At 44.0% G+C, this 24,218-nt stretch overlaps 2 protein-coding genes across 2 annotated transcripts; one reads left to right on the top strand and one right to left on the bottom strand.

The window, feature by feature from the left end:
• The first annotated feature begins 62 nt into the window (after positions 1–62).
• Positions 63–20,046, top strand: Tif-IA (RNA polymerase I-specific transcription initiation factor RRN3 homolog Tif-IA). Its single transcript, XM_037430531.2, has 13 exons — positions 63–472; positions 3,548–3,637; positions 4,932–5,064; positions 5,771–5,858; positions 6,419–6,587; positions 7,073–7,156; positions 8,268–8,379; positions 11,977–12,122; positions 13,942–14,075; positions 16,268–16,452; positions 17,387–17,636; positions 18,281–18,365; positions 19,502–20,046. Exons 1-13 carry the CDS (start codon positions 278–280, stop codon positions 19,619–19,621), a joined length of 1,791 nt encoding a protein of 596 aa, XP_037286428.2. The 5' UTR covers positions 63–277; the 3' UTR covers positions 19,622–20,046.
• A 2,569-nt stretch (positions 20,047–22,615) lies between these two features.
• LOC119179562 (uncharacterized) lies at positions 22,616–23,356 on the bottom strand. The gene has a single exon (XM_037430666.2). The coding sequence runs from the start codon at positions 23,350–23,352 to the stop codon at positions 22,930–22,932; it is 423 nt and encodes a 140-aa protein (XP_037286563.2). The 5' UTR covers positions 23,353–23,356; the 3' UTR covers positions 22,616–22,929.
• Positions 23,357–24,218: the final 862 nt, after the last annotated feature.

A 24,218-nucleotide genomic window follows, 5' to 3' on the forward strand; every position in this document is an offset into this window, starting at 1 on the left:
GCAAAACGTACAAGCCGGAGCCGAGACAATCTTTAGTTATCGAAAGTTGCAGAAAATCGGTTCTTCCGCCGCGTGGTTGGGAAATTCGTGCGGCGCTAAGCGTATAATGTCGCGGCGCGTTGTCGTCGTGTTGTCGCGTGACTCGAACACGTATTTGAGTGACTCTGAACCGTTCGCACAGTACAGTAACACCTGAAAGAACAAAGACTGCTAAGCGGCAGTCTTTACACAGTATCTTCTCAAGCAGCTGGTTAGCCTGCCCGGACTTTCCGTCACGATGTCAACCCCGTCGATATTGAAGAAACGAGGTACTTCGACATCGACGGGCGTCGTCGAGAACCGCGTGGGATTCGACTTGCCCACCGCCGACGACATCGACGTCCAAATGGCGTTCACGGAAGCCAACAAGTCGAACGTCACGGCCAGCAACTACAGGCAGCTGATCAACGTCCTCAAGTCAGCCGACACTGACGTAAGTTCGTAGCCTAACTTGCCGGTAATAAGCGCGCACTGATCGCGCTCTTGGCAGCAGTTATTGCTCTGTTTTCTTGCATTCCGAAGCACCGATCTTAACTATCTCAAGAATAGCAACTAGCATGGGCAAGTTTTGTATATCTGGCTGCAGACTCACGCAACCCAAAAACGCAAAACAGAACCTCGTCCTAGCATCTTTTGTGTTCAGTGCAGCGATATTCGTAAATGGGCTAGTTGTTTATAATGAAATACTCGAGGCTTATTCGTTTCCTGACCTGTTGTTAATGGTGTCCCGTCATTTGTTAAGCCCGAGGAACCTTCCAGAACCATTCGAACACGTCAAAACAAGCCCACCAAAAAGCCGGCGTGCCCGCGCAACGGCACTTGGGCATTACGCCGCGTCGCAACTTGTTGCGCAAGTCACCGCTATATTCAAAAGATCGGAGAGGGAGTGCCTGCAACGATTGCGCAGCGAGCGGGCAATACGGCTTTAGTCTGGGGTCGGCTTATTGACCGATTTATCGATTGCCCGATGAAGCTTAATGTCTTAAAGCAACACAGAGTGCCGTTTTGGAGCGGGAGACCATCTACCTGTGTCCACCTTATTCTCTACTTACACACACATTCGCTTTTGTCAATATTCAAGTGAACCCCTATTACAGGGAGTACAGAAACTGTTCGTGTTTTACCACTCTCATCCTGACGTTTTACGGTGATCAACTGGGGACCCGAAGGTCGTGGGATCGAATCCCGTCAGCAGCGGTCACATTTCGGTGAAGGCAAAAAGCTAGGAGCTCGTGAAGAACCCCTGGGCGTCGAAAATTACTGGAGCCCTCCGCTGTGGTGTGTCTCATAATCAGGTCATGGTTTCGGGACGTGAAACTCCAACAGTTACATTATTTTTCTATTTGTGTGGTCAATATTTAGGAAAACTTCTACATTGGGTATCGCAGAAGCCATTATTCTGGTGCTGCTGCTTTCGGCCATTTTTGTTGTCACTGAGCACCGGTAATCGTCACAAACTATAATCACACACTTTCACACACGTTGCAGGAACTGTTGTGTACTTTCAGAGCCGCGTCACACTTACACTTTGCTATATACCGGGCGTATGCACTGACCCTTGATCCGCAAAGGGGCAACGCTAATCGCCGCGCCATTTTGAAGGTTTGTTCGTGCATGGCGTCTTGACTTTCTGTGTGGAAGTGTTCCTAAGGTCTGTAGACATCAATGTTGCTGTACGAATATCAAACACAGTGCATGCAGGGAGCTTTTTCCGCTTGCAGCGAACACGCGGACCTTAATTATGGGGGGGACCCTGACGATATCGATCCTCGTGGATGACGTGCGTATCCCCTATAACTTCATTAAAAGTTAAAAGTTGTAGCAGCCGTCTCAATACCATTTGAAGTTTCTAGCACACACTGTGTGTGTGTCTATATATATATATATATATATATATATATATATATATATATATATATATATATATATATATATATATATATATATATATATAGGAGGGTTGCACGTGACGTCATCCGCATGAGGCGCTAGCAGCGTTTGCTTCTACCGCCATGTCAGTGGTCTAAGCCCGCCCTTTTTGAAGCGGCGAGCGGCAGTGAGAGGTTGTGTGCGTGCCGCTACGTACGGTACCAACGTGTTGAAATTCGACTGAGTGCTTACGCGCGTGACTTCCGAAGTCCGGCGAAACTTCGCTACGAACATAAAACTCACATTTACGGCGGATATCGACCCGTTCGACTTCAGCAGCGATGAAGCTGTGTTGGATGTGAAGTGTTATTCCCGCATCAAGCTCACGGACATTAAGGACCACCTTGTTGGCGGCACAAGCTTTGCAACAAGGGACGAGCTTAAAGCCTGTAAATTGATGGACGCCCACAACTATGTCACTAGCGGATGAGTCCAACAGCACCGAGTCAGAGACCTCGGAGACGGCCGCCACGTCTTCGTCGGAAACATGACTGGTTCCTCTTGCTCAGTGTTCGGACAAATACTTTTTTTTTTCACCGCGGTGGTGTCGTTTCCCGAATTCTTTGTGTGGAAGGGCTTCACCATTTGCAAGAGCATGTGAGGTGATACAATTGTCATAGTTCGTTCGTGGTTGAGCTTAAGCCGCTTGCGATCAAAAATGCTCTTTGCTGCAGGGTCCAACGACGCGCGTCGGGCAGTTGAGCACTCAAAGATCACATGCGGTCTCGATTGTAACTGATCGACGTTAATGTGATATCACCGTTTATGTGCTCGGCTCGTCAAAGCATGGGTAAACAAGAACGCACTGCGTCGCTGACTGTTTACTAACACACAGAAATCAGCAACACGCCGCACCAACCCGAATGATATCGCTCATAAGTAGCGATCGCGGTCGTAGTGCGCGCGCTCGTCTCCTGCTGCGTAAACAAAACTTCATAGCACTTCGTGAAAACCTAAGTTTCTCACCTCAAAAACGAACATCTATGATGTTGCATAGGTTCTGAACACTTACCAAAAATGAAAAGAAATGTTTAACGCACACGCGTTATAGTGTGTGGCTGAACCATCCCACCCAAACCTTTTTGATTGGTTTACAATCATTTTAGGTATGAAAAAAAAAAAAAAACGCCGACATCAGACGCATTCTCGTCACCAGCCTTCTTACTCGAGTGGTTGTAGCAACCAAATACGGCACAGTTCATCATTATGACCAGAGGAATCTTGCACAGACGCGCACCCGTGAGTGCGCCACAGAACACCTGCATACTATAGTTCTGCGACTGCTTGCCCGCGGTGGCAGAGAGAGGGACCACAAAGATGGATGCGCTGCCTCTTCGACACTGGCGCCATCTCGTGGGCCACGCCCCTGTGCAACCCTCCTATATATATAGTTGCTTTATTCTTCATCACACCAGTCTGGAGCTACTTGCTAGACCAAGAAAACTTTTCTCCTGCACGCTGTAAAAAAAAATTTATCTACCAAATTTGTTTTGCGGAAGTAGGATGAAATGGTTAAATTTCAAACGTCGGAAAGGATTGACACTTACTTTGTCTTCTGGGTGCAAACAATGTTTTTCAGGATGAAGCGCTGGTGAGGTTGCTGAAGCGCATCAAGAACTCCGCACCACTCATCGAGGGGCACAATGATGAAGTTCTGGATTGCGTCCTGGTAAGTGTCAATGTATTACAGCAGAGCTTCATTCGACTCAGACCTCAGGATTCATTCATGTGCGTCAAAACCGTTTGAGAAGTTGGAGCAAAAAAGCATTTATCTTCATTGGTATTGCACGTGCAAGATTATGGCAGAGTTATGTTGAAAGTAAGGGGGTGCAAATTTCTAAATTTTGAATATTTTTCAAATAGTGTCCGCATTTCGATTCACACTCACTGTTCCAACAGCCCGAAAACAATGTCCTAAAGCCAGTGGCCCATCAGATCTTTCATTTTCTTCACACGATCACACTGTCAAGTTGTGGCAAAGCTGCCTTTCGGTCTCTGCAATGGTTGCAGATGTATTGATTCAATAAAACGCTGGTTCCAATATGGAGATGACAGATGTGACAGGGGTGGAGGCTGAATCACTGCTGTTTTGGACACGGAATTTCAGTTCGAAGCCTGAAAAAATGGGACGCCGAGGTTTTTAACCTAAAAAGTTTCAGATGTTCTTATATACGACGTCTATGAAGCAGATTTGGAACTCCAGACTCTGAGGGAGTGCACCCTTGTCCACTGCATCAGTTGGGCTTGCAGAAAAGTTGAAAGAGGGAGAGGCTTAGGAAATGGCATCTTTGCTTTTCACATGTAAAGTGTTGTCGAGAACAGTTTGGTTGTCCCAAATCATGTAACGCAAAATTTTTTATTCAATATGCACGCACACTTCAATATTTAAATTCGCTTCACGCCTAAAACTTTGCTATTCGCACCGCTCTAGTTACAAGTTCTTATAACATCATAACAAAAGGTGCACATTGTGATAAATATGTCAATGCTGGCTTGGTAATATTGATGTTATTTGTGCAGAAGACATCCGTGACATTCAACATTTCATCCTCAAATCAGGAAACAAAATCAACTGTCAAAACCACATATTAGGCGGTAACGTGTGTACATGCAGTGTTTTCGACATGGAAAATGCATGCATTTCTGCTGCAAAAAAGAACCAACTCTACAACTGACCACATTTATTTTGTGATAGCCCTATGCGAAAACCATGTACAGTGAAGATTCTCAAAGAACGGCACGAGTACTGTGCTACAGTGTATGCAATTGTCTTGCTGTGAGTGATTTCTTGTAGTGCAGTGCTCAGTTGTTCAAGGTTCCATCAGGTTGACACAATTTTCTTTTGTCTACAGTCTATTCAGTCACCCTGTACTGATTGCTGCCACGTTTTTCAGAAAATAAACCTGCTCAAAAGAAAGGTTCGTGTCATCGAATTCTGTACTGATTGCTGCCACGTTTTTCAGAAAATAAATCTGCTCAAAAGAAACGTTCGTGTCATCGAGGCGTTTTCTCAGCTGGCCTGTGACATGGTCTTCATCCATCCCGCATTCCTCAGGAGCATCGTCGTGTCTGTCCTGAACACCTTTATGTCGCCAGGTTCGTGACACGTTTGTCGCGACATTCACGTTGTTCAGTTGTGTTCAGTGTGATGAAGGACGTATGATACATATTGTGCTTTGTGTACTTATAATCCTTTTAATTAAGGAGGTCTTTATTTGTGAGATAAACCATGAGATCCAAAAAGGTACAATAAGCATTTTGCTATGCCTAACAAAATTTCACGAAAACAGTGTGCCTTGGATGTTTCAAGTGCATGTTGTACTATGTGAGACCTATTTGCACAAGTAAATCTGTTGCCTCTATACCAATATGAAATGAGTGCAGTCTTCAAAAAGGGAAATGAAGGAGAATCGTGGATTTTTAAGAGACCTTTGCAGGCTTCAAGATAATACGATGTTGCCTGCCACTTAATATGTGCGTAATGTCTACTCACGTGACCCAAATCATGTAACACCATGTAAGTAGTCACGCAGCATGTTCGCACGAAAACCCCATGACAGTGTGTTGCGTGCCCAAATGACCGACACCAAAGAAGAACAGCCAAGTGTTAGCCGTACTTAGTGCTACTAGTAAAAACTTCACATCTCTAGCGAAACGTTCACATTACTAGTAAAATCTCACTAGTTGGCTCACCAGCTCTGCTGTTGGTTCCAGCCTTGTGCTACCAGTTCAAGGTGTGCACGTTTTCTTTATGCATGCGTTTATCTGTACATAGTCCTGTCACCTTCTTGACTCTTTGCAGAAGCCACGTCGAAGGACACACCGGAGCGTGACGAAAAACTGGAGAGGCTTCACGCACTGTTCCGGCTTCTCTTCAAGCTCGTGCCGACGTAAGAGTTGCCTCGCGATGTCAAGGCGCGCGTGTTTGTCTGCTTGGTGTGTGGTGTGGAGGCTGTGAGTAAGAGGGCAACTTATTGCTAGCTCTGTGGACTTGAAGTGATGAGAATGCTTCGGTAGCACTTTAACACAACTGGCTAATGGCTTTCATTTGTTTTTTGTGTTGGTTGTTCAAAACTGACCTTCAGTAGAACTTACTTGTTGCTCATTATGACCAGATTCAGCAAAGCAGTTGGTTTTCTTTCCAAAACCATCAAGGGCAGCGTCTTCTTTACATATACCCACATGGTTGTTTTGGAAGTTTTAACACAAAAACAATAAATCTCTTAACTACAGTAGACTATAATTGAAACCCGAAAGAACCAGTAAAATGTGTTTTATCTAACCGGAGTTCCACTTACTGAGAGGCGAACGGGGGTGGAAAATTCAAGTGCAAAACCAATCTTATTAGAGACAGCTGTTTCATATTAGTAGCTGTTCAACTTGAGATTTATGTCCACTTATAGTCTACTGTATTCATTCAATCAATCAATGAGTCGGTCAATGTGTGCAGGGCTCCCACAAGATTTGTCGAGATCCTCGCCGAGGTGTTTCCCTATATGAAACGGGACGGCATCCAGCAGGCCTCGCTCGTCGGGCACCTTCTGAGCGTGGCGTCGTACATCCCGGACCACAGACTGGAGCTTCTGCAGCTGCTGACACACAAGGCACTGCAGATTGATGTGAGTTCTCTGTTTTGTTTTTTTCTGAGAACAGTTAGTCTTATTAAAATTTGAACGAAATCAACGCTAAAAATGGAACTGTCAACAGATGAGACAGATGTGCCACAAAAAATGTCTCTTCTTTTCCTCGCCCTGTTTTAATGTGAAAGAGACAGCACAGAGAGAAATGATTGCCCTCCTACTTGCAAATAACTCTTTCACGACACGAAAGCGTCACTCTTGCCCTAAAAAGACATTCGGCTAGACAGAAAACACGAAAAACTTCTTCAGGGGCCAATGCTGACCTTAGTTTTTGCACCAAATACGAAGCGCTGCTTGGCCACTCTCACACATTCGCACACACTGATGTAAGCTTGCAAGCATCATCATGACAATGTGTGCATGAAAAACTGCTCATTTGTTTTTTAATACTGTGAGCATTGTGTTTATTCTTTAGCGGGTGAGTTTCTGATTTCTCGCAACATGTTTCGGTGTGTCCCTTCTAGCTGCACTGCCCTAAGGATGAAATCAATGATGCTGAGCTCGAAGACGAGGATGACGCCATGGAAGGAGATGACATCTTTGAAATGGTAAGGCCAATAATAATAATAGTACATGAAATTGGTTGTGGTCTATTGTTGCGCAATCTTTTTCCCCTTCTTTGGTGAATCGCTGTCTGTGCGGGCACAGCTGGTATATTTCAGCACTACTGTTCACTTGATTCTGTGATAGTCTTATTGTCACTGTTCACGGCCAGTTGATTCCCGTCGATCACAAGGGTGGATTGTTGCTGTGACTACTGCCGAGTCGTGGTGAGCATAGAAAGCTAGAGCATCTCAAAAATTGTTTCATTGAATTGCTGCTGCAGTCGTGACGTGTTATGGCTTCAAGCTGTTGTGTCCCTCATACTGATGCATCCATAAACAGCACTACAGAAAAAAAAAGGGCCAGCTCCTGTAAAAAAATAACACATCAACTAGGTCCAAGTATTACCCACGTTTTTGTCCACGTGTATGCATACCAAGGCTGAATGATCTGGCGTGTAATAATCATCTTGTGTGTATTGACTACCTTAAATATATTCGAACCCCTGTTTCAGAAACACTGATATAGGATATAATTGGATATAGTGGATATAAGATACGTTAGTGTACATACATTGAAATTAAGGTTGACCGGAGAAAGCACACGGGGTACCCTGCTTATAAGAGATACTGTATAAAAGACAAGAATTGCTGCCTAGCGCATGTCTCTTATAACGGGTTTCAACTGTACTTCATGAGTCATAAAGACCGGATGTGTGTTGCGCTATGGAAATCCCAGCTAATAACAAGCTGCTGATATCACCTTTTCTTGCTGTAAGCAAATGTTCAGCTTGAGGCGATGAACTCTCTCATCTAAAATATGCTGGTATTGCAAAGAATGCTTCCCGGTCTTTATTTGTAAGCGCAGAGCTTTCCTTGGGAATCTGCAGCTAAATGAATACAGTCGAATGCTTTTTTAATAGACACTGGTGTAAGAGACAAATGGGTATAAGAGACACCCGTGTGGCTACAGTAAATAAACGGATTGATAAAAAAATGCATACGAGGTACCCTTCTTATCAGAGACATCTCATATAAGAGACAAGAATTGCTGCCCAGAGCATGCCTTTCGTAAAGGGGTTTAACTCTGTGTTGCGTTTGCTTGGGAAATTCGCAGGAAAAAGTCGGTGCAGCCGACTCGGAACGAATGCAACATCCTCTCGCTGACACGCTGGACCAGGTTCTAAACCAGTTCTACGTGCACTTCCAGCAACACTGCAATGCCAAAGGTATCGTTTCAAGTGAGGCCTCACTAGTGCATGTCTTTGTTCAGTATAGTTCCGATGCTAGAAATTTGTCCAAACATCCTTTTTTTTTCTCTCTTTTTTTTTTCGAAGTGCCTGTAAATTAACAGTATGGGCACCCTTTATGCAACGCATTCAAAGTGTTTGGTCTCTTGGCTCCAGACGTGAATACACCCATCACCGAAAGTGGAGGTTGCGGTGGCGGCTGCTGTGTGCCTTTTAAAAAGCGACTAGAGCTAGTCACCAAATTGTTTTTTAGTTGAAAATTTACTTTAGAAAGAGTGTCTTTTACATTTGGGTAGCACAATGTAAAAATGTTTTCTGTTTCTGGTTCGGTATCTGTTGGTGGCGCTCTTCTTAACGCGAAACCTTTCGGGCCATATCCACTGTGCTAGTTTGTCACGGGATGCGTCAAAAGGGGCAAACATGCTTCATCTAAGAGCGCATCAACGCTGAACAAAACTAAGGCCTTTTGAAATATCTAAAGAGCACCTCCTTCCAAACCGAAATGGAAAATGGCTGCCCTTTGATCATCAGCTGTTCTGCCGTGCGAAGATTATCTGGAGAGGTTTCAATGAGAGAGAGAGAGAATTTATTGAAGCCTATCGTATGAAATGTATAAGGCATGTGCGAATTGTCCATTTTATGTTAAAGGGCCAATAAACAGGCTCCGAATTTTTTTTTACGCCCCCCATACAAGCTCGGCTATTCGTAGATTACACCGCAGTGATCACGTTTTCTGAATATTACAGCGCTGCGCCCCGCGCAGAGCCTATATCTTGAAAAACAATTCCCGCGCATCTTTCCTATGCCTGACCGACCTGCTTGCACGCGCAGTGACGTCAACTCGGTGATCGGCGATGTGACGTAGCACGCAGCTCGCCGATTGGTCTAAATCAGGTATGAAAAAACAGTAGTGAAGTCAACGTCAGTTTCTGTTCCAACCCACAGCAATCAAACTTCCCCTTGTTTCTTGGCACTGCGGTGAAAGAACCAGCCTCGCAGTTATCATGTGCACGTGTACACTCCTCGCTCATCTACAGCGCCTGTGCGCACATACGAACACACTTTGGCCCAGACATGAACAACACGGATAAAAAGCATTGCTCTGTTGTCGGCTGCAAATCGAGCGACTGGGCAGTGGAGAAGCATCGGCACCGGGTGCCTCACGATAGGGGTCTGCGGGCTGCATGGCTGAAGGGAATCGGCCATCCAGCGACGTACGTCGGGGACCTGATCGTTTGTGGTCGACACTTAGCATCTGACGCTTACACAGTTGACTCGCGGCTGGTGCGGCAAATGGTAAACAAACAATCACGCTTCGCAGCAAGCGGAAGTGCGTTGCGACTGGTCGAATTCACCGATGACGTCAATCGCTGACGTGGTGTCACGTTGCTGAAGTGGGTGGAGTCACGACGATGGGCTGCGCCTTCCCCTTCACGGAAGGGAGAACGGGGGCGAGGCGGCGCAAAAATTCAAACCAGCTTAGACCGGTGTTCTAAACCCTGTAACTTCCTCAATATAACCTGTATTTGCAAAATTCTTGCGGCAGCATGTTCGCAAAAAAAAACTGCACATATATCTCTTTTTGAAAATTTTTGGACCTCAGGGCTGTTTACTGGCCCTTTGAAAGGCGAACAGTTCTTTTGGTCAAATAACTCCAAATTCAATTGGAATAGTATATATCACATGTTATAAAAGGAAGTGAGTATATTTTTTTGTTATGGTTCAACTAACCTGCACAGTATATTTAAAAATTGAAACAAGGCCTGTGCAAATGCAATTCTTTTCGGTTCAAAATAAGTGCAAACTTCGACTTTGAAAATAGTGGCAGGATTTATCTTTCGGTGGAATGCAAGTGATGATTTGCAAATTATGTTTTCTTTTAGAATTTGCTATACGCAGAACATATAAGTAGGTATAACAAGCTTTTAAACATAAAAAACGGTGAATCGATGTGAGGGCAATGGAGCTTAGCGGCCACGTGAATCTTCCCTGGTTAGATGTCTTCACGGCTTTGTCCCCCTTCACTACAGTGAAACCACCTTGCATGTAGTTTAAAATACATATGTGTGTTCATTCTGAATACTTCAAAATTTTCAATTATTCAAATTGGAATCGAAGTGACTTTGAACACAGTAATATTTGTTCAAATATTTGAAGCATTTGAGTATTTGCACAAACCTAACTACATAAAAATAAACATCAAGTGTAACTGTAGGCTCACACAATTTCTGGGCGTAACCACGTCTTGTCACTACAGCTGTGACAGCGAAGGCAACGTTGGCTCTGGTGTAAGTGTACAAGCCAATTTTTTGCTCATGTGGCACTGACTGAAGACGGAAGCAAAGGTATGCACATTACTTAAGCCTATGTTGACACATTCTGTTCAATGAGGGTTGTACATTAGGCAAGCAGTGTGTTCGTACAGCGCTCTGATTGAGTTGCTGCACCACTTTAATGACTGCTATGAGCGATTTCTAGTGATGACCGCATCATGTGGCTGCTAATCCGGCTGCTGAGCTGAAGATAATGTTGGTTCTGGCGTAAGTGCGTGAGTCGAATGCGTTGGAATGGCACGACCTGTACATGCTTGAAACAGATTTATGTGTGGTGCTTAGCCCTAAATTTTTGTGGTGTTCTATTCATGAGAGATTTACGTATGCATTGTATTCTCTGATAAAGGTTATTCTTTATTCAAAAAAAAACCTTACAGGCCCCAGAACAGGGCATTGGGTAAGGGGGGGAGGAATCGGAATGGTACAGACAGGTAACGAACAGTTTACAGGCAGGATCAGTGCAAGAACAACGAAAAACTATATATATATATAGTATATATAAATGAGATCACATTTTAGGCTATACAGGGCGAGGTAAATTTGAGGGAATACAGCACTTGTTGATATGAACATGGCGACAGAGGGATACATATTAAAATAAAAGACAAGGGGAATATAAATCACCGTTACGCAATGCACTCAGAATACAAAAACAGGGTCACATGGTGAACAGAGTGAGTAGCTGACGGCGAAATGTATCGGGATTAGATATGGAGGCTATGCAATCAGGGAGGTCATTTCAAAGACGAACGGCCCGAGGCAGTGGTGATGAATTGAATGCATTAGTTGACCCGTATATGCGCATGAAGCTGAACTGATTATGCATTCTGCGTGAAAAAGAGTGAGATGTTTGAAGCTGAAGCCGCGTTCGTTTATTAGAGGTAATATATTTCTGGAACAGACAGAGATAGCATATAGGTGTCGATTGGTGGCTGTGTTGCGAGCATTGTTGTTATTTTGATAGGTTGTCAACTCTTGCATTCGCGTCTTGCTTTCTCTGGATACACTCAAACCTCGACATAACGAACCCAGATGTGACTGTTGTTTATAACGAAGTAAACAAATAATTTCTCTGTCATAGATACAGTGCTACAAATATATGTTTATAACGACTTTTCGTTATGACCAAGTATTTTCGTGGCCCTAGTGACTGTTATAATGAGGCTTTAGTGTAGTAGCCTTTTGCAGTTTTTTTAGCTGATATCCTAGGTATCGCTGAAATGTAGCTATGCGTTCCTCGCAGACGGCAACGACATGACCAAGCTGGACTGGGAGAAGACGAAAGTGCTCTTCAAGGACTTCCTGACCATCTTCGACAAGATAGTCCTGCCGACGCACAAGTGCTGCCACGTGCAGTTCCTTCTCTTTTACCTGTGCAGCTTTCGACCCGTAAGCGACGTTTCACACCTTTGAAAAACTGAAGTAAAAACCTTACTGTACTCCATTGCAACCTAAGAAAAAAAAAATGTCAGCTCAACCCAGAGAGTTGTGCCTCCTCTGCCCCTTCACCTTTGAGACAGTTGTGCTGGCTGGTTTCTGCTCGAACCGTTAATACTTTTTCTCATCTAATGTTACTGCAGTCAATCCTGGATATATCGAAGCTGAAGGGGATCGTGTAACAGTTCGATAATTCGAAATAAGAAACAAGCTTTTTTAAGGCTTATATTGACGCATTGCAACTTTCGAAATGGCTATGGCAAATTGTAATAAGCAGTAATATGATTATTCGCTCTCAGTAAGCTTAAGAAAAAGGTGACAACTTCTTGTTTTGTAAATTACTGCACTTCACTTCGTGTGAAGAAGTCTGTAAACTTGTCTTGCTTCTTGTGCCCCGTCAAGTTCATCAAGTCATCCTCGTTAATATCATTGAAGCGTTAAAAATGAGCAAATGCGGCACCTTCTGCTATAACAGCGGTGATTAATGGTGAACGGCGACGCAAGCTCTGTGGCCCGGCAAAATGTTGTCGAACGGTCGCTTTGGAACATTAATGAGCGTGGGACTGCTTCTGCGGCATTGGCAACGTCGGCCATGATGTCAGCATCGATGCTGTCAGAAACATCGATGTCGTCATTTGCACTGATGAAGTCGCTTTCTGGACTCCTGTCTCATGTGGTGCCCCGCAAATTTTAAGTTTCGAAATTCACTGAGGCACTGTCCGCCGTTGTCAGTGGGGATGACGCACCCGAAGTCGTCACCTGTCACAGAAGCCCACAAGAAAATTGTGCACGATGGCACTTTTCTTAACGTCATTCCAAACATCAGTCATCATTTTTATCATCGCTACGAGAGATGCAATGTTTTGTTCGACTCCCGAAAGAAGCTTCAGCAGGAATGAAGCTAGAACTACTAAAGTCGACAGGCTGCAAGTGACAACGCTGTCCACAAACAGATGTTGATGGCACCAGTGGCTTTTTAGGTAGCGGCAAAGGAAAAGCAAGAAAAAAGTGCAGCCTCCAAGATGTTTATTTTATAATCCAGAAATGGGGTGGGGGGGCAAACATTCGTCATAAGGTTGCAGATCTCAAAAGCCATGCGTCTTGGGCCCGTGTGCATCGTGCGCGAACAAGCAAGGCAGAGAATGCGAACATTGCAAAGAGGCTATCGAGTCACTTTGTATTCATATGATTTTGGTGTCCTCGGCAATCAGACCTTTTGAAAAACACCATGTCCACAAGCTACGACACATCGGGCATCACGTGCCGGTGCGTTCACAAAAAGCGCTGCGCAACCAACAAATTACACCGCCTTTATGTCACCTGCATGCAAGGAGCGACCGAAACTTGTTAGAACGTGGCTGAGAAATGATCAATCTTTGTCAGAATAAATGCACTTTCTGGGCTTCGGCACGGCACAGCATTCGATATATCTCATGTTACATTCTGTGACAGTTCAATATATGCATGCAACGGTACTATACTTTTGCATCGGGAATTCAAGCAGATTTATTAACTGTTTGATATAGCGAATAATTCTATATATATTAGTTCAATGTAACAGTAATCGACTGCACTATGCATATAACCAGAATCGACTGTACTAGGCAACAGCTCCTTTAATGAAAACATTCAATAGCAACTTGGAAAAGTGTTGCAGAGCGCCTTTAATGGAAAGTGCACAAAAAAAGGGGGGGAGAGTGAAGACGCAAGAAAAACATGAAATGAGCACCATTTGCCCACTGAAAGTTTCTTTTGTATGACCACTTCTCAGGCAGCCCTGGCTGTTGCTTTCCTGGACTACCTCTGGAAGAAAGTCCAGAACCCAGCCACATCATGCATCATTCGGCAGGCATCAGCGTTCTACATCGGGAGCTTTCTAGCTCGAGCGAAATACGTGCCTCTCAGGTGAGGAATCTGTCGAGACCTTTTGGCATTTCAGAAGGTGCGTGCTAAAATGCCTCGGGAAGTCTAAGTTAGTCCGGAGTCTGCAGCTGTGGCACGCCTTGTAATGGGATAGTGCTTCTGGCACATTGTATTCCAGGTTTTCACTTGTTTAAAAACCTGTTTAGCACGATATAGTTTTTATCTTGTTGGATTTTACTGTCTTCATCATTCTCAGCGTGTACTATGTCCACTGAAGGACGAATGCCTCTCCCAGCGGTGTCTAATTAACCCTGCGAGCCGATTTCATTTCACCGATGCCAACCTAATTTTGGAACTCCCTCTCGAGCCTTCCCCGATTGTGTGTCCCATTCCTTGGTAACCGTTCTGTGGCTCTCAACTGTCCACTGGTTGTTTTTGCTACGTATTCCGTGGCGGGCCCAAGTGCATTTCTGTTGCTTATCAACTAGAACGTAACCTACGCCTGTTTCTTGTCTGACCTATTCTATTGTTTCAGTTCTTCTAATGTTACACCATCATTTTATGTTGCATTGCGTGCTGCAATGTTCTTGACTGAGGATTTCTGAGTTACTATTTTCCAGAATGCTGCCAGTTGTACACTCGTGGAATAGCTTAACGATGAGCATCGACCCAAGGATATGGTAGCATCTATTACCAGCAAGAAGCAAGGAGGTCAGCAACGCAATGATCAGTGTCACACTGGTTTTCTGAACATTTGATCGCACAGATAAGGCTCATACAATCTGTATGCTTTCAAGCCAACAGTGTAGTGCAGTGGTTCTCAGCCATGGATGTGTCAGGGACCCCTTGCAGCTGAGGGGAGGGGGGTACGTAGGTAAATTAACACAACTAGAGCTTGAAACAGGTGCCTTTTATTTCTACCAAAAACATCAAACAAACTTGCCACATCACTTTTATTTTAGACAGTTCATCAATACGTGGCACAGTCACGCATTAAAGAAAAATGCAGGTGAGGGTTTCGCGGATCATAGAAATGGCTTCGCGGACCCCCATTTGAGAAACTGCTGGTGTAGTAGATAGCACGAGTGCGCTCTCTATGCCTGGGTATCGTGTAGGAAATCTCATTAGTTCTTGCCTATACAGTAAAAGCTTGTTAATTCAAGCTTGGTTAATTTGAACTTACAGTTGATTCAAACTGATGCCCTGGTCCCGGCTCACCCCTCTTTATTTCTATGGGGGAAAACTCCCGATAATTTGAATGCGTCTGTATTCACAAGGATTGATTTGAACTGGGAAGCCAGTTCTGGGAGGCTTTCGTCTCTCCTCGCATAAACTGGACCAGAAGGATCACCCAAATTACTGAGTACTTTCAACCCGGTAAGACGAGTGTAGCAATTGATTTCCACATGTGCTTTTATGGTTGCGAATGTCGTCCGTCTGATCCTACTTCTGTATGGGTGGCATGGCCCAGTCAGGCAGTGTTTGCCTGTTGCCGTGTACCATTGGACAATTTAAGTAACGTTTCAAAATATTATTTCACATAAACTAAGAAAGAAAGACTTTAAATAATAGTTGCGTAGGCTCTGCCATGTGGATGAACGTGTTTTGGAGTACAAATAGCTTTGTATATTTCGACATTAAGGCTGATGCTCACGTGGATCGCTGCTTGTTTCTGGCGTATCACTGACTGATCAATAAATTCTGTGCAGTTAATGAACGAAATTACCTGCCACATACGTGTAGTATTGCCTAATTTGAGGGAACGAGTCCAGAGGTGGCTTCTCTGGATTTTCTCTGCACAGTCAGGTGCGATGTCTGTTCATTCCAGCGCCTGTCCAATAATTTGAACTCTGCCTAATTCGGACCATGTCTTAGGAGACAGTTTTATAGTCTCCTACGAGTTCGAATTAGTAAGCTTTTACTGCATTAGGCAATATCATGTCCCGGGGTCGAAAATTGGGCGATTAGGAAGAGTTTTAGTGTCGGGCACCACTGGCATGCACGTGCGCTTGCGTTGCTTATGCGCTCCTGTTCACATCTATGGAGAATACAAAGGAACCAAGGTATCTCGTGTGTAAGCTGCTTTGGGGCCCCGGCACTGAAACTCCGCATTGTTGAAAAATTGCAAGGGTGTACATTTCTGCTTGCTCAACTCCTCTAATAGCCTTGCTAAATAACTAACAGTATCTGAAAACCATTAAATAAATATAAGTAAATAAACTTTCTCAATGCAGCACGGTGTGCGACTCCCTGTCCCTGATGTGCCAGTGGGCGCACGGTTACGTGGCTTCATTGAACGACGGCGGCTTCTGTCAGCACCAGCATGACGTCCTGCGGCACGGGACCTTCTACGCCGTCTGCCAGACCGTCTTCTACGTGTTTGCCTTCCACCACAAGGGCATCGCAGACGGTGCGAAAGGTGTGGTTCGCGCTTCTTTCTCGGCGTTGAAGGGGTGAACCACCATGGTGTTTTGCTGCTATGCAAGAGTTCGGGGCTTCAAAACGACACCCCAGTATAGAATGAGAATACTGAATGACACATGTGCATAAGTGCCAGCTTTCGCTTTAAATTAGGTTGGCAGCAAATAATATAAATAATGTAATAATTAATATTTAATAAGTAATTAAAATAGGTCAGGACTACGAGGCAACATGAACCTGTTGCATATCACTGATCATTGATAAATAATTTAAATATCTCGCGAATCCATGATTACCCATGTAGTGCCTATGTTAATGTCGGTTAGGATAAAAGGGGTGGAGGGGCGGGGAAGGGGAAGCATGCTAGGTCGATAGTATGTTCATATGATTCTGCTGGTGGCTCTTTATACACATATAGGGTGCTGTTCCATGGTACACCATCTTTTAATGAACTTCAGTTTTAAGTCCAGCCTTGTCCTGCACAATACTTTTTTCTTCTGCTCACACTTGAAACATGATGGAACCATTCACTTCACACCTTGTGAGTGTTACGAAGACTGTGTGCAAATTATGTAGGTGCATAAAGATGACGGATTATAAAACTGCCTATAGGATTAGAAGATTATAAAGCTGCATATAGATTACAGGGACCTTATGCTTTGTAATAGGACATTGTGCAGGGACATTATAGTTCTGCGTACAAATCATGAAAATGCCTTCTGTTGAGGGACATTTCTCATCGCCGATTGTGAAGACATACGGGTTAGGACAAGGCACATCCGTGTGAACGTCAGAGCGTGGCTAAGGAAAGGTTTTTAGTGTTAATGAAACGTCACCTCCAATAGCTTCCTAAAGATTTCGGTATTTTGAATGTCGGCAGTGTTATCCAAAAAGTTGTTCTACGATCCAATGTCCATTGTACTGTGCTGCAGGCCTGCAGTACTTGCGCGAATTAAACCTGGAGGCGCTGGTGATGTGTCCGCTGAACCCCCTGAAAGCCTGCCTGGCCGCCGTGGTCAAGCAGTTTGCCTCGATAGCACGCCACTACCAGCTCGTCTACTGCTACAGTGTCATCGAGCGCAACCAGCGGCTCGCCTTGCCCACGGCCAGCGGGGGGGACGCGCCCTATGGGGATGCAGTCCTCGACGCATTCTTCCCCTTCGACCCCTACGTGCTGAAGCGGTGAGACTTTTTTCGGGGCTACACGTCACTTGCTAGTTAGAACCACGTGATTTGCATGTCCTCCGCATACTTTTTCTCAATAAATGGAGCTCCTGTTAACGAGAACGCTGCTTTCCGGGTCTCTCCGTGGGTGTCTTGGTGTGAAGAACAAACGGCGATTTTCAGGAGTGTAGTACTGTGTAAGGGCATTGCACTATCAAAGTGATTATCGTTACCTTCAGCCTGACTGCACCCACCACAGGGCTAAGGCCTTTCCCAGGTTTTGCCAAATAGTATGGTTCTGTGCTTGCTGCAACCGCCTCATCCCAGCAACCTTCTTAATCTTACTTGCGCACCTAGCTTTCTGCCTCCCCCTTGTGTATTTGCTCTTTCTTGAAATTCAGTCGGTTACACTTAACAATAAATTATCATCTTGCCATTGTGCTACATGCCTGGTCTATGCCCATTTGTTCCCTGACCCACTGTACTCCCTTCGTGTCCTTTGAGGTTATGCCTCTTGTCTTTCCATGGCTTGCTGCATTAAAGAGTAGCTGGCATAATTTATGCCTCCAAACAATGAACTGCAGTGCTGTTTATTTTGCATTGTTTACTTCTTCTGACAAGTTGCCCTTCCATTTTTTTGTGCCCTCTATCGCATGTTCCAGCACTGGCAAATGGATCGATCCGCTGTACAGGAAGTTCGAGAAGTCCGACGAGGAGGAGGATGCGGACTTGGATGATGAACTCGAGGTCTGCATTCCATCCCATCTTTCGGCAGTGATGCCTTTGCATGAACAGTGCAGCTTTTTCTGCTGCTGCGTTATTCAGGTTGCGAATCGTACATTGCGAATCTGCCCGCCAAGGCGTCCCAAGTGGCCTTGTCGACATTTCAAGCGTCTCGGTTTAGTTTGCTTGGTGGCTTGATGATTGTCCTCGTCATCAGAAGCGATTTAAGTCCTGCCACCAGAAACGTTACCTTTGAGATATATTTTTTTTCATCTAAGCATCGTATCTAAACATGAGCAATCTCCAACGACATCATGTAAGGTGATTCCGCTTCTGCCTACGGTGCCGTTGCCCCTTCTGCGATTTTGTTGTCAGAGTGCGTGGGTCAGTGGCGATGAAATTGAGGAGGGGGAGCAGTTGCCAGAGCGAATGGCTTCATCAACATTACAGCACTGAATTTGTTGCACAGGCAAAGGCACGTGGCACTATTCATGCTTCAAGACACGTTTATTTATGTGGTAGAGGCAATAGGATCTAGATAAAACGTAATCAGTAATTCATATTTGGTTGCGGTTCTGTCACCAGCCTCCCGGCATCGCTTGCAGCTTGTCCAAGACCTCTAGTGCAGCGTTCTCATGCAACGAGAAATGCTGCTGTTTCGTTGTTTTGCATCTCTAGCAAATTCGGTTCGGTTTTCTTACACATTGTCATTACACGGGGCAGACTTCTGCGAGTAGCGATGAAAACCAGGAGCTCCCAGTTCGAATGAACCGTTCTAGATACCGACGCGTTCGAATTATTGGGAGTGTTCCCAATCGCACAGGGCTGTGCCGGGACCGGGCCTTCAGCTCAAATCAACTAAGTTCGTAATAATGAGGTTTTACTGCATTTGTGTGAATAAAAAAAGTTGTAGCATTCGAGGCCTGTTTTTGGAATGATTGCCTTGTTATTAGAATAGCATTCAATATGTATTTGCATTCAAATCGGTATTATTACTGTTCGATTCCTTTTGTTATAGATTTCAGTATACGCACACCGCTAATTGCAGTCGTTCATGTTTATGCAAAATATTTTGCAGATGCTTGGAAAAGTTGCTGATTTTGTTTTGTTGTTTTAATGTGAAGAGTGATTACGATTTGCTGCTCTTGTTTTTCTCCCAGGACGACGAAGACGAGTTGATGTGCAAGTCCCCGAAGTCGCCGAACTATGTTGCCGAGATGTTCAGTTACAGTGGGTCGCCGGGCTTCAAGCGTAGCCTATCTTTAAACCATCACCGATAGTAATTGCATACAGCTTGTAGAAGTAGGGATTATATTGTTATTGCTACCGGCGCGAAGCGGCGGGGTAGAAGTCAATGGTTTTTGTTTATCTTTCATTTTGCTGCTTTTGACGTCGTTGCAACGACACTGCCACTTGCGGACAAAAAGTCGGATACGCAGTCAACTTCGAAGTGCGGCGACAGCGCCATTATGCGAAGGCGATCTCGCTTATTTCACTTCATCATCTTCTGTGACCATAACCGAGATAACGGCTTCCTGTGCGACACTGAAGTGTTGTATGTTATTCAGAAATTTCTAGGAACTAAAATGTAAATATTGAGAACTTTAATTGTTGAGCTGCTAATGGGAAACAGCTTGGGTCAAAAGTTTATGGGATGTGGTTTCTGTGAAAAAAAAAAAACATTTCTTTTTATATTTTAGTACTTTCCGAAACCTGATTTTCTATTTGTACAGTATATAAGTGTGTGAGACCTATGTAATATTTAATAAGCATAGTACTTAACAGGCACAAGCAAGGAAGGGTACGCTCACATTAAACTTTTTTTACAAAACCTGCATCTTGTAGTAAACTTCAACCCAGGCATGGAAACCTGCATTGTTAAGAGAAAAATATGTACATTTTGTGAAGCAAGCAATCGTGTTCAGAAAACGTGAATACATTACTCGACGTGCATGCTGCTCATGCTTTTGCGAATATGGAACCTTGCTGTGAAATAAAAAAAAGGCTCAACAGACATATCTCATTGTGTTGTGCTGCTGTCATTTTAGGAGTTTTGACTTCTCTTTCAGCTATTCATTCTATGAGCTTTAAGTTACAGTCATCTTATGTCAGCTCAAGCAACATAATAGTGGCAATCAGTGGCGCACTGTGCCCGTGTGCTCCCCCTAGTGACGGAAGTGCCGCTCCAATTCCTCCAAAAGAGAAATGCCGCTCCCGACTGTGATATTTGTCAGTAACTACTCCAAACCTGCTCCGAAACGGAGCTGGGAAATGAAACATTGACCTTCAATCGCGTTAGCATTCAGTGAGACTGAACAAAAACAAAAACGTATTCTAGCGTATTGACAATGCTACATGTGCTGACATTGTAGATATCTATTTAGTGGACAAGCAGACTATTTTAGTGAAATGTGTGTGAGGTTAGTATAGCATCATAACGATTACTAACTGCTGTTGTGACTACTATGATGTGTGGCTGATTACATTAGCACTTTATCAATTTTGAGCTCATAAATGTCACACGAACTGGCATTTCAAGTGTATAGCTTATTTTAGTTCTGAAATATTCAAGGCTGACTGTTTTGGTGAAATATGAAAATAACACACAGTACACGTAGCGATTATAGACTGCTGCTTTGGCAATGGTTACATGTGACAATGGCTGCTTTTGTAATTTGGTGCACAGGTTTATTGCTTTTGTATGATATTTACCACAGCCATTAGCATTTCAAATATAGGTAGCCTAGGTAGCGAAATCTATATTTCAGTGACCATCCGACTGGTTAACTATTTGTTTTGTGCCATTTCAAGTGATTATTGTATGTGCAACATGCTTTATAAGTATTAATATTTATAAGAAGCTTAGATGACACTTTAAACTCCAGATGTCGTTTATAATAGTTTGCCATCAGTCCAAGCACATAAATAGTTGCTCTAAACTAGCTTTTCTTTTCTGTTCCAAAACACTATCTTTTTCTGCTTTGGAATATACTTCAAAATGTCGCTTCCATCACTGCCCTCTCCTGCCTTAAGCCTTTTGCCAGCCATGGCATACGGAGTGAAATATTACACTAGACTACGTCTACTTGCCCAGCTCCTTCACTACGGAAGAAATAGGTGCTTCCTCCTCCATTCGAGAAAGTATTTCTGCCAACATCCCTGGTGGCAACCACAGTAGAACACCACTTGTACGTTTTCCCACATATGTGTGCGACATCTAGTTAGTCCCAGTGCGGAATATACAGACACCTATATGCTTATAAGAATATTCTTTTTACATCTTCCCACTGTGTTTCTGCCTGATAGGTTGCAAACTGTTACCTTGCTAGATGTGCAAAGCAGCTATTTCATTGAGCTTTGTAATGTGAATTGCCACAAAGTCGTCCAAGTACTTGAAAAGTCTGGTACCAGCAGAGGCATGAAAAAAATGCTGAGGACTATATTCTGCAACCAACCTTATTGCATGTTTTACTTAAGTTTTTGTGCTCTCTACATGCATTATAAGGGAGCAACAACAGGGTAAAAGATAACAGCAAACTTTTTGAGTGAATTCTGACTTACTTTGTATACAAAATGCACTTAAGGTGGCAGAAAATGGGAGATAAAACTTTCTTCTAGAACCTCTTTGGTTGAAGCAATAAACTGGTGAATAAGTTGTTCTGAGGTAGAGCTGTGAGCAATGTTTCTGTTTGCTTATTCATTAGAACTTTTCTCATATCTTTACTGCATAGTTATGTTATGCATTTCTCTAATGGGTGTACAATAAAATGAGTTACACTGTTATATATGTATATTTTTACTTGGGCTGTATTTGATCATGTCACTGTGAATTTCCTGGGCCACTGAACTGTACCTGCTAGTTAAGTCGCATCAGTACTTTTTAACTCTGGTGCACAAGAAGGCTCAACAATCTAGAAGCCATACACCATGCATTTTCATGTTGCGTGATGCAAACGTAGTAACCGTAGTGATTCATAAAACGTGCTGAATTCAACAGCCTCCTCAAGTACAGGTGATCCAAGAGCAAAACGGATCTTGCGAGCTTTGGCCGAGCTACGGAAAACTGCATGTCAGCGTGCTTTATAAGGGACGCGGTTCTTTATTTAAAGACTGAAATGTGCCAGAACACAGTACTATCATTTCCGTATGTAAACAAATAGCCACATTTCTTTCGGAGCTAACTGGCATGCACATTTGCGTAGCTTGGCCTCGGCTAGCGTGCTTCGTTCTATTTTTGGAACACCTGAACGTACGAAATAGCATGTCGCCGTGGAAACTGCTTCGCAAGGTAGACTTTATTACGGCTACTGCAACACATCATACGGCAATAAATTGACGGTTCGCTTGACTCGGGCCGAGACCACACCATTAGTTGGACACAGCATTCACGAACAAACAGCTGCACGATATCGAACAGTCAAAAACTGCCGAACAGCGATCAACATCGCCCCCAGAAGAACACAAGGTAGGCGCAGTTTAAACACGATTCTCCACGAACAACAACCGCTTCCTTCACAAAAGCCTCCGCGACCTCAACGTGCAGTAGATAAACCCCCCCTTGCTCGCGCGAATTTGGCGCCTCGTTCGTTCATTCATCTTCACACTCGTGTAGCGCTTGGTTGACGACGATCCAGTCGTTAATCTGCCGGCACCTGTCTTCGTAGAGCGGAATGCTCCAGTTCCAGGCGGTTATCTTGTCGAAACGGCCGCTCACGTAAAGTTTCTTCGTGCTGCATTCGCAGTCGGCGTCCGTCGCCGCGCTGCGGGCTACGATGCCGCTGTAGCCCTCGGGCAGCGTCAGGTGGCGGCCTTTCAGAGGACGTCCCCGAAGGTGCGACTTGAACATGCCCGGCTGTCCGTCAAGCGGTTCGACGTGGGGCAAGAAGTACGTCGACGCCTTGGCCTTTCCGCGGTGCTTGATGTCGCAGGAAAACAGGTGAACGTCGACCGTTTTGGCGCTCTCCATTTTGAGATCGGCGACGGCCATGTTTGTTGATCTTGGCTTTTTCATTGCGTGGATGAATGAAGCGAGACAAACTGCTAGCACAAAGCTTGAAGCAAGACCTTCACAAAAGAAGAGGGAATATAAAAAACTAAATTTTTTGCATATTTTATCAATCAGCAAAAATCATACAAGTGTGCTCAAGCAAAAAAAAAAAAAAACGCGAGTTTATTAGCAGGAAAGATAACAAGCGCGGGAACGGAGTTTGAATTGTTGTACATTGCTGTTGGTGTGCTGTGACTATTCAACAAATAAAAATGTGTGCTAGGTAAAAAAAAAAACAGTGCTCAACAGCCCTTTACGTTGCACGGCAGTTACAGCCAACAACCACTTCATGTTGGCAACATTGTTATAATCAGCCATGGATGTAATTGGATGTAATTAGACGTAATGAACCTCAAAGAAAGTTAGCTCTGTTGTTATTGGTAATGGTAAACGATTAATCGAACTGGAAGAGGTGAAGTATAACTGCTAGTTCTGTGACCTTGTAGTTCAACATTGCACAGAAAAAAAAAAAAAAAAAACTGCAGTAACAACTCAGATGCTTTGCCTTTGTGTATTTCGTCCTGGTTTTTCGTGCACTGTTAAACATCAGTATGAAGAGGTAGTTGCTGGTAGACACTTCAGGATAAACCTAGCAAGTTTCTTGAGCAGGCTACACTCAAGTCAAAAGTCTGTTATATCCAGTTTTCAAAGTCGCATCTGAGCAGGGATCACCTTGCAATATTTGAAAATTTATCGTAGAGGTGTATTTGTAACACTATACTTATGATAAGACTATCCTTAACCTACTTTGTTATAACGATAATTTGTTGTACCAGTGTTTGTAATACCAAAGTTCTGAGTTACAGGGTCATTGTTACAAGGTGTGAATA

The sequence above is a fragment of the Rhipicephalus microplus genome, chromosome 7 (genome assembly GCF_043290135.1).
Source record: "Rhipicephalus microplus isolate Deutch F79 chromosome 7, USDA_Rmic, whole genome shotgun sequence".
Taxonomy (NCBI): Eukaryota; Metazoa; Arthropoda; class Arachnida; order Ixodida; family Ixodidae; genus Rhipicephalus; species Rhipicephalus microplus.